The 13,270-nt window shown below is 48.2% G+C and overlaps 6 protein-coding genes across 6 annotated transcripts; 4 read left to right on the plus strand and 2 right to left on the minus strand.

The window, feature by feature from the left end:
• Positions 1-107: 107 nt before the first annotated feature.
• On the plus strand, positions 108-3,150 carry BO85DRAFT_445330 (guanine nucleotide exchange factor VPS9). Its single transcript, XM_025659237.1, has 5 exons — positions 108-1,691; positions 1,744-1,821; positions 1,875-2,050; positions 2,101-2,726; positions 2,790-3,150. Exons 1-5 carry the CDS (start codon positions 329-331, stop codon positions 2,833-2,835), a joined length of 2,289 nt encoding a protein of 762 aa, XP_025519847.1. The 5' UTR covers positions 108-328; the 3' UTR covers positions 2,836-3,150.
• BO85DRAFT_501509 (uncharacterized protein) lies at positions 2,882-4,678 on the minus strand (the record flags this gene model as incomplete). The annotated part of the gene is made up of 3 exons (XM_025664172.1): positions 2,882-3,485; positions 3,581-4,508; positions 4,563-4,678. 3 exons carry the CDS (start codon positions 4,676-4,678, stop codon positions 3,135-3,137), a joined length of 1,395 nt encoding a protein of 464 aa, XP_025519848.1. The 3' UTR covers positions 2,882-3,134.
• A 1,471-nt stretch (positions 4,679-6,149) lies between these two features.
• Positions 6,150-7,662, plus strand: BO85DRAFT_474479 (uncharacterized protein; the record flags this gene model as incomplete). Its single annotated transcript, XM_025662662.1, has 4 exons — positions 6,150-6,245; positions 6,715-6,767; positions 6,900-7,539; positions 7,603-7,662. The coding sequence occupies 4 exons, from the start codon at positions 6,150-6,152 to the stop codon at positions 7,660-7,662; spliced, it is 849 nt and encodes a 282-aa protein (XP_025519849.1).
• A 545-nt stretch (positions 7,663-8,207) lies between these two features.
• BO85DRAFT_445331 (uncharacterized protein) lies at positions 8,208-9,057 on the plus strand. The gene has a single exon (XM_025659238.1). The coding sequence runs from the start codon at positions 8,706-8,708 to the stop codon at positions 8,970-8,972; it is 267 nt and encodes an 88-aa protein (XP_025519850.1). The 5' UTR covers positions 8,208-8,705; the 3' UTR covers positions 8,973-9,057.
• Positions 9,058-10,514: 1,457 nt separating this feature from the next.
• Positions 10,515-11,450, plus strand: BO85DRAFT_445333 (uncharacterized protein). Its single transcript, XM_025659239.1, has 2 exons — positions 10,515-10,733; positions 10,813-11,450. Exons 1-2 carry the CDS (start codon positions 10,608-10,610, stop codon positions 11,158-11,160), a joined length of 474 nt encoding a protein of 157 aa, XP_025519851.1. The 5' UTR covers positions 10,515-10,607; the 3' UTR covers positions 11,161-11,450.
• Positions 11,177-13,043, minus strand: BO85DRAFT_501519 (WD40 repeat domain-containing protein). Its single transcript, XM_025664173.1, has 3 exons — positions 12,760-13,043; positions 12,505-12,663; positions 11,177-12,150 (listed from the first exon to the last, which is right to left on the minus strand). Exons 1-3 carry the CDS (start codon positions 12,893-12,895, stop codon positions 11,444-11,446), a joined length of 1,002 nt encoding a protein of 333 aa, XP_025519852.1. The 5' UTR covers positions 12,896-13,043; the 3' UTR covers positions 11,177-11,443.
• Between the last annotated feature and the right edge of the window lie 227 nt (positions 13,044-13,270).

Consider the following 13,270-nt stretch of genomic DNA (forward strand, 5'->3'; position numbering starts at 1 on the left):
AGAGAAACAAGAAGAGAGCCGGAGGTCGGGGGAACGATGATCCCCCGCCGCTGATTGCGGGCTGTCATCCTCGGCGCTGATGGAGCTTACTCCCCTATCTGGGGTCCCTTTTTGCTATATTTCCGCAATTTCTCCCCTGACACCTATTTTGACTGACTCTGGGGCCTCGAAGTCTGTTGCCAATATTAGCCGACCCGACATTCGTGGTCTATTACGTGGCAGCCCCGGGAACCACGTCTCCGCATATTCCCCTCATGATGATCCATGTTTCTACCTAACGAGGCTCTTTTGATTTCTAGTTTGACTTTGGCGTGCATGCAGGTGGCTTATGTCTGCGATAGAACCCTCGGAATCCCCGGCTCCTAGTGGTCATGGGGAGGCCCAGCCGGCCGTTCACAACGATCCTAGTTCGACTGAACAAGTGAGCTCGACTAGCCTCGAGCCTGCCGCGGAGCAACAGGATGACCCCTCAGAAGTGCCGATGACCAGCCAAAAAGCGCAACACGGCGACATGGAGGAGAGCGCTCAGGGCGAAGCGCAGGCCACCATTACGGAGTCCCCAAGCACGATGCCGATACCGTCCGCCACAGATCCCTCGAACCCTGTGTTGCCTCCCCGGGAATCGCTTCCGGAGCGGATGAAGGGGCTTTCTATCACCACGACGGCAAGACCGGAGCCTGCCACGTCGCCAAATGTTGAAATCCCTCCTACACCCCCAGCGAAAGATGAACTTTATGTGTCCTCAAACCCTCACTCCGCGATTACACACTCGCCCGCGATCGAATTGACTGATAAGGAGTTGCCGGAGGTGCCTGAAAATGACCGGGATGGGAGGAAGAATACTGCTGGTGGTGACAATGACTCCCAATCGGAGATCCAGAGCATTATGGACCAATTTCAAGACTCTACGCGCGGTGATGGACAGGAACAGATTATGTCTCCCCGCCTGGAATTAGCCGAGCAGTTCCTGGGTGGACAAAGCCACTTTCCCCCTCGTCAGTCAAGCCTAGATCATAGTAAGTCGGCGGCTGACGACTCGCGCATGCCCAAGTCTGCGACAGGGGTATCTTCCGTCTCGGCTGAGAAACAACCCGCGAAGGCTCCCAAGAGTTCTGCCGCCGACGAGGCCAAGTTAAGTCGGCGTTCGTCGACATCGACAATCCCTCCGCCACCCGAGCCTGAGCCAGATCAACCTTTTGATTTCCATCGCTTCTTAGAGCAACTGCGTCACCGTACTGCGGACCCGGTTGCCAAGTTCCTACGCTCATTTCTCCATGAGTTCGGGAAGCGACAATGGATGGTTCATGAACAAGTCAAGATTATCAGCGATTTCTTGGTGTTCATCACCAACAAAATGGCTCAGTGTGAAGTATGGCGCGATGTGTCCGACAGCGAATTTGACAACGCCAAGGAGGGGATGGAGAAGCTCGTAATGAATAGACTATATTCCCAAACCTTTTCCCCAGCTATTCCGGGTCCGCCCACAATTCCGCGAAGTGCGAGTAGAAGCAAAAGGCGTGAGATGGAGAGGATGCATGGTCCATGGAGACGAGGGCAGCATCAGGAAGATATCGAGCGAGACGAAGTTCTCGCTCAGAAGATGCGGATTTACAGCTGGGTTAAAGAAGAGCATCTGGACATACCGCCAGTGAGCTCTCACGGTCGTCGTTTTCTGAATTTAGCTCAGCAGGGTATGTGATGGGCCCTCTTTTCTTCGATCGACATTTATCTAACCGGTTACAGAATTGTTGAAAATCAACGGCTATCGGGCTCCTCGCGATAAAGTTATCTGCATACTGAACTGCTGCAAAGTCATCTTCGGTAGGTTCTAGACTCAATGCAAGGGCGGAGATGACATATGCTAATGTTCCAAGGTTTACTGAGGAACTCTAAAAGATCTGACACGTCTGCCGATTCTTTCGTGCCGCTATTGATCTACGTGGTGCTGCAGGCCAATCCCGAACATCTAGTATCGAACATACAATATATCCTGCGGTTCCGCAACCAGGATAAACTCGGAGGGGAAGCTGGGTACTACTTATCATCACTGGTACGCTAACTACTGTTATTGTTCACGACCATATTCTAACATCTATCTAGTCGGGAGCGATCCAATTCATCGAAACACTAGACCGAACGAGCCTAACAGTGAGCGATGAAGAATTCGAGCGAAGCGTTGAAGCCGCCGTATCGGCTATTGCCCAGCAAAACCGCGAGTCGGAGACCTTGGAGCGCCAAAGCTCAGGCCGCTCCGGCGAAGGCTCTCAATCCGCGCCACGAAGCTCTGCTGACACGCAACGCACGGCCGTGCGCAAGGAGACATCGCAGTCTAGCGATGAAGATTCGGCCCCGGTAGCAGGGCTTCTGCGGACCATTCAGAAACCATTGTCGACCATTGGAAGGATTTTCTCTGATGAGCCAGACTCCCCTCAAGATCGGCCTGCGCAGTCTGCGGCGTCGCCACGACTGACTCCGAACGTGTATCAGCCACCCCGTAATAGCAGTGAAGGCCGGCGATCGGCGGAGAGGCCACGCAGTGCAGCCTCTCCACAGGTTCCCAGGTCGGATGCTCAAGATGCTGCTGCGCGTCAGGCCAGTGCGGAGGATGCAGAGGCACGGAGAATCCATCGTGCAGAGCACAACAACGTCGTAGAGACGCTGTGTAATATGTTCCCTAACCTTGACCGCGATGTTATTGATGATGTGGTCAAGATCAAGGGGGGAAGGTAAGCTGTCCCTTGCTTCTACATAAGGAGAGATGTATGGAGTAGCTGACACTGGCAATGCAGGGTTGGTTTGGCAGTAGACGCGTGCCTTGCTCTTAGTGCTGAGTGAACGGAGTATGGTGGAAGTCGGTCAAGGACAGGCAATTACATTGAGAGGATTGACTTTCGGGGTTATACTCCTTATTCATTTGTACTGTGACCGATCATGTACTTATTGCCTGGGCTATTGCATATATTAATACTGCTAAATGGTAGCCATACCACACAGAAATAACTAGACTACCGAACAGGATTTCTACAGAGATCAGCCGCTCACTCAGCGGCCCGGGGCATATTAGTGTGTCCTGAGCCACTCGGCATGACTGGATAAGTATACCACACCACCAGGAGAGTGAAAACTAGCAATCATCAAGGCACTCCCTTCTCAAGAAACAACTCATCGAACGCACAAGCCTCCAACACATCCTTGTATTCCTCCACCAGATCCCAAAACTTCGCATCAGAAGGGGTTAATAACTTGAAACTATGAAGGCCTGTCCTGCACCAAAGGAGATTATACTCGTTGTAACATCCGTCGTAAGAGAAATCCCCGTAAGCCAAGACCTGCAGATGCAAGTACCCTTCGCGCCCAAAAGCCCATTCGGCGTAGGAAGGCAGAACATCGTAGGCTACAGAACTTTCTGGTTTATGTTCGTGTAACCAGTGCCCAGTTGCTCTGATATGAAGTACTTTGATAGTGGTGCTGAGACTGTGGTCGCCCTGTTCCAGAGGATTATAGGTCAGCATTTGACGGCAATCCATGTCAATATTATAGAAACTGAAAGGGGGAAGGGGGCAGATAGGGTGGCGAATACCGCAATTGTACACACATCCTCGATACATGTCGAGACTCCGAGAAACTCCAACCCTGGATCGTGGGATATGCTGGGTCGGAATTCAAGCGACCCAAACAGATCTCCGTCTCCGTAGTGGCCGTATTCTGCATTCACGAGCGAGTGCGTGACGAGGCGCTTCAGTGTGGGCTTGTGATGCAACATGCTTTGACATATATCATCCCAGGAGACTGCTGGGAGCATAAGATAGAGATCTGCCAAGCCGGAAAAGGCCTCGAGGAAGGCTTTCACGGTGTCGTTGACATTATCCTGTGACTCGTCGGTTATTTGGTTCAGCTTTTCCGGGTTGAATGTCAACTCGAGCAGTTTCAGCCTTAGAGGCACGCGTGAGCGAACGATTTGCCGAAGAAAACTAAATGTCCCGGGGCAGTTGATGAGTTGCATTGCTTGGAGTCGCTCTACGTTAAGAGCACTGACCAACTGGACCTCCATGCGGCTGAAAGATACTTGGGAGAGAGTCAAGCGTTCAAGGGCTGTGAGAAGGGGCCATGGTCTTTCTTCAAGTGGAAGACCAAGCACGCATTGCACAAAGAAGTTCTGTGGCATCCATCTTTCTGGAAGGGGCAATTTTCGAAAACCTTCTTCCCAGGCCAGTCTAGCGCTGTCCCAGCCGACAAGATCGAGGTGCAGTGCCTTCAATTGAGCTCCACGTGCAGCGATAAACTGTCTAACCGAATCGAAATCAACAAAGCGCTTGAGACCTCTCCAGGATAGGGATTGGAGCTTAGAAAGCTGAGCAAGATTTATGGCGCATGACGCTTGTTGGATTTCGGCTACAAAACAGTCGTTATTAGTGAGGAGAGAGATTGTAGTGATGTTCTTTTGGGTCTCTAAGAGCCTGTGGATGAGGGGAAACACTTCGTCGGAAAGACACGCTTTTAAATCCCACCTATAGCATGTTAGTGTTGACTCGGCGTAGTGCATCAAAAATCAGTATCTGTACTGGAAGCTCTGAAGTTGGCCCTGAGGGATTCCCGATGCCATGCCCTGCATGTTGTCTGCCAAGATCGGAATGCAGTCAGTGGTGGGCTGATCACTACGCAGTATCGGTTCTGGCATGGATCCATCAGAACTATCCGGAGTTTTGAACCTGCTACCCAGGAAATCATGCAAAGAACAGAATTGATAACTTTCTATCTCATGACATGCACTCCACAGCCTGAAGTGCTTTGTATGCACTAAATGCGAGTGATTTAATCTCGTGATTGCGTCGTTTAAGAACTGAGCTGATGGGTGCGTTGCTCTTATAATGAGTGATTTATATAGACGTGGAATCAACTTTGCATAGATGTTTTTGGAAACTTCACAGAGGTTTTTAAGATTCCTGCGAGTCACCTGGGATGGCGAGTTAGTCTGTTTCAAAGGCTTCTGGAGAGGGACAGAGGACTGCTTACATGATCGAGCACCATGTACAGTAGTTCGAGGGGTAGCCTGTCTAGCATCGTGATATCGATAGTCACTCGAAATAGTAGTTGTAGATGAATACTGTTTCATGTTAGAGGCGAATCTTGAGGCGGGGCTCCGCTGGCATGATATACCGGGGGTTCCAGTCACACAAATAGTATGTAGCGAATGCACGTGTCCTAGTGGCTACTAGTACAAATATGAAAACCTTTTCATGTTACCTGAACCTATGAATAGCTTTTGTCGACTTCGTATGATCTAGTCTAAGGACTATGTTGTTGTCGCGATAAGGTATTGGGGCGGAGGTGGGGGGCAGTTGCCGTAGATCGTACAGGCAAAAGTCTAAACAATGTCTTTGGGAAGGAGGCATTCCATGTGAACTTGATAAAAAATCCACGTGAACTTGATAAAAAAAACAGGAAACTGACCGAAGTTGGCGGTAACTTCCGTGCATATATAGGCTGGTTCATCATGAGCTGAATAAGTCCCAGCTTGGAAAGGGAAGGCGAGTGTTGTTCTATTCGGATAGGGCAAAGCCTCATGAAGCGGTAGCAGTCAAAATCCATCCTAGTGCGCTTTGAGTAGTAAGACCTCCGGATAATAACTGCTAGACTATCCGGTAAACGACTGGAATTTGAAGCTGACAGCCCAGAAAGTACATCCTCAATAAGATTACGCGTGAATGTGGGGTCAGATCCTCACACGATGGTGTCATTCCCCCACTATATTATGCTGAAAATTGTACCGGTGGTAATGTAGTCGATAATCATGTTACTTGGTAGAGGATGGTAGAGGGTCATCCCAGATTATTGACAGCAAAGCTGTACAGCCAAGGGATCAGCATCACCCGGAACGGCCCGAGCAATCGTGTCCATCCCAGAGATGTATCATCATCATTTTCATCATTTTGGTACTGACAGCACCGGCGCACTGACGGAGATATCTAATGTGAGCGGGGTAGGCAAGACCGTAGACTAAGTCGTATTGTATCATTGGCCACAGATATAGTATCATGGATAGTACCTACCGAGATAGCAAGACAACAAGCTTGCAACCGGCTAAATAAGCAAATGAGATGATGTACGGAGCAGGATTCGGACTCCGTATATGACCGGACTCAGCCACTATGTTAGATTTTGAAATAGCCCCACAATGGGGACGTATACATGGTAATGAGGCAACCGAGCAACCAGAGATAGTCAGAGCAAATAATGGTAGCTCCGTAAGCGATTGAATCGAAGATATAATGTTAAATTTCATTGAATGACAATAATATAACACTAGTACTAGCCTTCAGCATACAATAAGTTGCTACTGTCTCGGTATTTATTTTATTCCAACACCCTTGAACATTCGGTCTAAAGATAGCGCATGATTTGGAAACTGGTCGAGACATGTTTAGCGCCTTCGGGGCATGTATAGTGGCATATTCGCTATCAAATAATCCCTGCAATGCCTCTGTGTACCTTATCGGGCCAATGAGTATCGATGTCCCTGAGTTCCTTTCATATTATCTTCGATGATATCGGAATAGACGCCACATATTTATTCGTACTTTACCGCTCTTTGCTGAGGGGGGTTAGGGGAAATAAGATAAAGTTGGAAGTGCAATCGAAACGTAAAATAGCACTTGACATTTGGATGTGCTTGTCCCCAAGGTGGTCTACACTAACTTCTCCTTCAATGTCTAGCCTCCCATTGATCCTAACAGATTGATTCCTGAAAAACTCCGCTTTGCTGTCTAGTATGTGGCCTTTCTCACTAATAATATGCTGGATGATAAAAGATCAAACGAATGTGATAACAAGATGACATAGTAACTACTACGAAAGCCAGTAAATATTCCAATGCATGATCATGATACTTCTTCGCAAAGCAAACCGGAGCGTGGTGAATATATAGCTTTGACCGAAGACGAATCTACCGAAGGCCTTGAATCTCCGGAGCCTAAACGCCGGAGGATAATTTCCCTCATATTTTTCACCAAGCCTCTCGTGTATGCACCTTTAGCAATTGTCTTTGCAGGAGCAATAGCATTTTTCTGGATGACCCATACCAGAAATCACTATACATACACCGATTGTGGAGTGACTCCCGACGAAGCGCGAGCACGAGGTTGCTTGTTCGAGCCGATGCAACGCGCATGGATTCCTCCAGAATGCTACTTTCCGGAGGCAACGGAAGACTACGACACTTTTCGGGACAGACAGTGGTACCTAGACACCATGATGACGATTGACGCTGATGTGGAGAAGTTGGAGGCTGGGGAAGTGCCCGTAGCCTATACGCGCTACTGGCATGACGAGCATTGTACCTATCTTTTCCGAAAGCTCGCCCTTGCGGTCGATATGGGGAAGGACATGATCAATTCGAAGGCCCTGGATATTGAGCATTCGAATCATTGCGCACTGGCCATAGCCAAGAGACTAGCTAGCTCGTACAATGTCTCGTTTGTGGAAGCTGACCGATCCTTGACGGAGAGCCATTTGGGGTTCGAACGATGCGTACCACTCAAAGTAAGTTCTTCCTATGCGGTCATGAACCCTTTGAGAATGTTACTTCCCCGTTGACCTTTTCAGACTGTCGTTGGTCCGGATAAGGCTGTTCCGGTTTACCCAAAAGGCTCAGAAAGGAACTAAGTTATGCCACTATTATCGTCAATTTGGGTTGGCAAAACAGCGAGGGTTTATCTTGGCAACAGATTTCAATGCTGGGTATTGGCTACTTCTACGGATTCGAATGCTATCCAATGTTATTAGTTTGCAGTGGCAATTCCATTCCACTCCATTCATTCGCACTATTCCCGTATCTTGGCTCTTGAGTTTGCATTGTTCCTGATATCTATACCTGATATACTTGTCCTGGTGTACCTATTGGGATTCGTCGAAGACGAAAAAGGCTGTCGTTTATGCAGAGTATACAGAGGAGATAACCCAAACATATTTCTAGCCATGTCAGTCCTCCAGTGTGGTCCTCAAAGCGAAGTGTATTGGCATGCAAGGAGGCCTCCAATAGTATCCACGTGACATACCGAAACGAGTCGTTCCGCCCAACCTCGCTTACCGCTAGCGCCATCCGTAGTTCCCCACCCAATCCTATATAAGCAACGTTCCCCCGTCTCCCTTTTAGACTTTTTTCTTCTTTCTTTTCTTCATACTTACCTTGTTTGGGTGACTGCGATCAAGAAGGCGGTTCACCACGGATTGGTCCCTGCATTGCACAGCGCGGCGGAACAATCCGTTCAACGGCCTACGGGTCATTGACAGGCGTATTCTTTGGCACTTCTCCTTTTGGAGCTTTTATTTCCTTTTCATCAGTTCTTGGGCCAGTGGCCCGAGGGTGGAGAAGAGGACGTAGTAGTAGACACCAGTTTAAGTGGTGGCATAGTACCAGCGAATAGGATGCTTAGCATTGCGCGACGGCAGTAACTACCGACTGGAAGGCAATAATATCCGCGTTGAAGGTCGTACTCTGCTTGGGTTGCTAAGCCACGGTCGGTAGCCTATGACGTTGCGGATGCTGGGTCGCCACCCCGACGTATATAAATAAACAATATTGCAGCCCATTACTACCTACAATATCTACTACCTGTTTATCATACTCCTAAATAAACCCTTCTCTTTCCTCCCATCTGTCCTTCTGACAGAAAGTGATACCAAAACAATATCCAATCCCTCTGAAAATGCCACACAAAGATACCAACTCGTTGCCCAACGGCACCAACAGCACAGACGGTACCTCGGATTCTTCAGCCAACCGCCTCGCAGCAACGGGAAATACCCTCGGCGCGTCCGCCTTTGGCACAGGCATGGACCAGAACAGTGGCACGATACCCGAATACTTGTCCACGGGATCGGAGGATCTCAGGCCTCTGAGCAAGGAGGAAGCGGAGAGATTGTACGAGGAGAGAATGGAGGAGGAATATGCGAAGCGGGAGGGTGGTGCTTAATTGGTTGCTTGATTAATATTGATCTCTACGGAGTACTGTGTATATATATATCAGATTGACCTGCATATTCACCATGAAATTGGAGTAAATACATCAACTTCACATTAATCAAGTAAAAGCTGTTGTAAGTACTATGAGTGTTACTCGCACCATAGTATATATATATATTGAGGCCAGGCGAAGCAACTTATATGTATGTTGAAAGAGAAAAAAAAAAACCACAGCGACCGACGCAACTCGAACCCGTCACCTCCCCAACACCATATACTACACGAAGACACTCCTACCTCCATATGAAGTCTGTAAAAGTTGCAAAAAAAACTGGTAGCTTCTCTTTGATTGAGCGTGTCATCCTTAGTGCAGGGGCCATGCTAATCTTCTCTGTATCGTTTCAAATTGACCAAATGCCCGAAGGCAATAGTTACCTCTTTACAATGGATTATATAGGAAGAGTGGGTGTTATTCTACGGACCTGATTGGCCACTAAGCGAGCCGCCGGGAACACCAAAACTGCCAGCCAGCCTTCACCCCGCGCTGTTTGCCTGAGGACGCACAGTGTAGTATGAAGTAGTACGGAGGGTCGGTCGGTCGTCATGGTTGCGATACGCACGGTCTACATCGGTCACCGTCGAGCACGAGCAGGTTCAGTCGATAATGCAAGGACGGAAGATAGCAATGTCTGCTGTGTATGCTCGTCGGCTAATCGTCAGAATGGCACGGATTGTCATCTGGCATATGCGCCTTAACCTGGCATGTCAGCAATAGTACTAACTCAATGGGAAGCGCAGCTCTGCCACAAGGAGTAAAAATGCAAATCTGCATTAAGAGGAATAAGAAGAAAGAAGCAAAAACAAGCATAAGCCACCATTTGAGATATTATTAGGACTCGAAGTTATGCTCTAATGCTCAAGAATAAGGTGGAATAGAAGAAGAAAAGAAATAAGGCGAATAGATACTCCTAGTGGCAGTCGAGGGTGGCCCCTCCTATTCCTCTTACGGCGAGATCGGCTATCGGCCAGCCCCAACAACACACCATCTGGCGGAATACCTTCAGTGTAACCGATTTGCAACTAGAAGCCCACTACGTATGGTTAAGCATATTTTGCACGACGGAGTTTCTATAATGCTGAAGTCTACGTCATTAATGTTACGAGCTGGACAGCCTTGTGTTTGGGATCAACTCAACCACATCCCCCAACGGCGCAGCTGAGCCGGATCTACGGAGTAGATGCCTACGATTTACCACGCATGGCATCTGCCTTCCTTCTCTCTTCTCTCTTCTATATCATTATACTTAAGATACAAGTCTACTGTGAAGCAGGTTTGAGTACGAAGAGGTGCTATTTCCTCTCCAAATTCGATATGCACTGCTACAAATCCAGGTCCCGGTGTCTGGACACAACGCAGATCGCTGCTTTTGGCTCGGAGTTATCTTATAACGTGCAATTGCAGGCAGTGAGGCTGCCTAAGTAGTCCATAGAAGGCAATGATAGATAGTAGCCTGAATATATAACTCACTTCTTCCACAGTCCTCTTCCGATTCTTCAAACATCATACCCTCCCCCCTCGCATCAATCAACCTACCAATCACACCCGAAACAATTACTATATCATACTATCATACAACCAACCAAAATGCGCTCCACAACTCTCTCCATCCTACTTCTATCAACCCTAGCACTAGCAACCCCAGGTTCCGACCCGGCCATCGAAAAGCGAGACGACAACACCGACTCAGACTTATCCAACCCTCTAAGTAACCTGTATACCTACCTACCTACCTACACATTCCTTACTCTCAACCCCATCTATATCTAGCTAACAAACCCTCAAATCCCACAGAGTCAACCCAACAACCACCACCACCACAATGCCCACGCTCTTCCCCGAAGTACCCACCTCCATCAGATCCGACCTCATCACTGAAGTTCCGACCTCTGTCATCTCCGAAATGACGAACCCGACAGCTTGGTCATCAGTCGCGAGTGAGTGGAAGAACGGAATCATTCCGTCCTGGTACAGCAGTCTGAATGGGGATGTAAAATCGTACTTTTCGACGGCGTTTGAAACGGCTTCGCCTTCCACCTCGTCTTCGCATGGTGGTGCTGGGCCTGTGGCTCCGAAGGCGACGGGTATGGCGGGGATTATGGGTGCTGCGGGGATTTTGGGGATGGCGATTGTTCTGTAGGTTAGTTGAAGTGGGAATGTGTATATATATTGTCAAGACGAAGGGTCAAAGATAGTATGGGTCTGATCTATCCAGGGCTCAAGAAGATGGTGGTCAGAGACCACGCAGGAAGAAGAGGAGGTAAATTGATCAGCTGACTCTGGCTGGAGTGAATGTCTCAATAGCATCTCGTTTAGCCTGCATGTAGAAACCAAAAAATATAAGGCGGTCTGAATGGGTTCCAAAAATGAGTGTGGAACCTTTAATGAGGAACTCCTCGAAACCTTCCACTTGCCGATATTCATCAGGAAGACATAGAATCTTGTCCTTGCCGAGGTAGTCGATGTTCAATGGCAGATAGAGAGACCAGATGGCCCTCAGTGTCAGTCTCTATGTGATATAGCTTCTGCACCGTGCTCACATATTTGCCATTTTCGAAAAAGTGAATGTAGCGCCCAGTGACACCATCGATGGAACAATGCAGCTCATACGATGGTACATCCCACAATTCCAAGGTGAGCTTACCACAGCTCTTGGAAAACACAGCAAGGGTCAGATCGTTCGGCGAAAAAGCCATCCTCATACTTAAATAATATGATTTTTTCAGGTAGATGTGCTTCCCAGTTGAAAGTTCACGAATGCCGATTTTCGCGTGGTCAGTGACAGCTAACAGGTGACCAAAGTGGGAGACTTCAGATGATTTCAGCTCAATCGAGCCGTCGGAAGTCTCGAATTTCTTTCCCGAGATTGGGTCCCATACTTGGAACTGCAGGGTGTCTAGGGCCCATGTAATGACCTTGCCATCCGGCCGGAAAGCAGCCTTTATACTGGCGTAATACTCAATATCTGAATCGTCAATATTCAAGTCCAACGCCCGAATAAATTTCCCACTGCCTGTGTCACAAACCATGATTGTTTCTTCCGCAAATGCTGCAACAAGGCGGCCGTCGCCAGAGAATCCAGGGCCAGTAATGGGATTTTTGAGAGCCTCGAGCTGGTTCTGTGGAATGCCTGTGGGAAATCTCAGAGGGTTGCGCCATCAAACGTGATCAAGAGAACCGTGTTGGATTTACGGGGCAAGGGATGAATAGAAATAATTGAGGAAGTATGGGAAACAGTTTGAGTCTCCATTGCCGACCCGTAGATCCCACAGGCATACAATGCCATTGTCTAAATCAGAGATTAGCTCGCCATTGGGAGAGAACGCAAAAGTATGAACACGATTAAGGTGATGCCCTAACTTCCCTGAAGCGCTGTTCCAGAGTTTAGTTGTGCCATCCCAGCCGCAAGAGGCGACAAATTCACCATTGCATGAGAAATCTACTGAAAAAGGGTAAAAAATCTCGAGACCGTGAACTAGCGAACCACCTTTTACATTCCACACGCTGACCTCGTCAAGGTAAGAGCACGATGCTAGCAGGTCATTGAAAGGAGAAATGGCTAGAGATTTGATAGGGCCCTCACACATTTTGATTTGGGATTGCACTGCCCTACTCATAGCCGTGTTCCACAACCTCAATATACCTGTATCAGTCCCAGTTGCAATTATCTGGCCACCATGTGAGATTGCTGATGCCATAAGACCACCAATATGACCTTCCAGCGTCTGATGAAACGTACGGTGGGCGATATTCCACAGCCCTAACGTGTGGGGGTTGGTGGACATGTCCTGTACGAGCACTGCCGTGGTGTGCTCAAGGGTTACTGGTAGGACGATGCTATGATATAGTGGTTGGCTTGCGTATGGTTTGGCCATATTGGATTAAAGTTGGGTATACTGGCAAGAGTATTGATTGGCAGGCATAGAAGGGCTTGTTATTGACATGGGAGTAGTTTACACTGAGACATTAAGTCTTGGTTTCATATACTACTGTGTAGAATGCCAGTGAACTGCAAAATGCTCATTATTAGTCCATACTTTCTCTAAAACATACTTTATTTCATCAGCTGGTCAGAGCTGACCCAGATACAAGGAGGCTTAGCCATTCCATAAGTGCTTAGCACACTGGTAATGACTGAATCATTAGTCTGACGCTTCACTACTCGGGTGCTAGTACTTGAGAACATATGTTTTTGTCATCAACTGAAGGATAGTGACGATGATTGCTTGTTAACACTTTTCTATATGCGG

Source organism: Aspergillus piperis (assembly GCF_003184755.1).
Source record: "Aspergillus piperis CBS 112811 unplaced genomic scaffold BO85scaffold_2, whole genome shotgun sequence".
In the NCBI taxonomy this organism is placed as follows: Eukaryota; Fungi; Ascomycota; class Eurotiomycetes; order Eurotiales; family Aspergillaceae; genus Aspergillus; species Aspergillus piperis.

Bases quoted from the DNA above. Each gene is read 5' to 3' on its own strand.
- BO85DRAFT_501519 (XM_025664173.1), bottom strand. From the start codon at position 12,895: ATGGCCAAACCATACGCAAGCCAACCACTATATCATAGCATCGTCCTA. The intron at 12,664-12,759 runs GTACGTTTCATC...GGACTGATACAG, and splicing joins GCTGTGGAATATCGCCCACC to GTATATTGAGGTTGTGGAAC. The intron at 12,151-12,504 runs GTTCGCTAGTTC...GATTTCCCACAG, and splicing joins CGTGTGGAATGTAAAAGGTG to GCATTCCACAGAACCAGCTC.
- BO85DRAFT_445330 (XM_025659237.1), top strand. From the start codon at position 329: ATGTCTGCGATAGAACCCTCGGAATCCCCGGCTCCTAGTGGTCATGGG. The intron at 1,692-1,743 runs GTATGTGATGGG...AACCGGTTACAG, and splicing joins TCTGAATTTAGCTCAGCAGG to AATTGTTGAAAATCAACGGC. The intron at 2,727-2,789 runs GTAAGCTGTCCC...CTGGCAATGCAG, and splicing joins GTCAAGATCAAGGGGGGAAG to GGTTGGTTTGGCAGTAGACG.
- BO85DRAFT_445333 (XM_025659239.1), top strand. From the start codon at position 10,608: ATGCGCTCCACAACTCTCTCCATCCTACTTCTATCAACCCTAGCACTA. The intron at 10,734-10,812 runs CTGTATACCTAC...CTCAAATCCCAC, and splicing joins TATCCAACCCTCTAAGTAAC to AGAGTCAACCCAACAACCAC.
- BO85DRAFT_445331 (XM_025659238.1), top strand. From the start codon at position 8,706: ATGCCACACAAAGATACCAACTCGTTGCCCAACGGCACCAACAGCACA.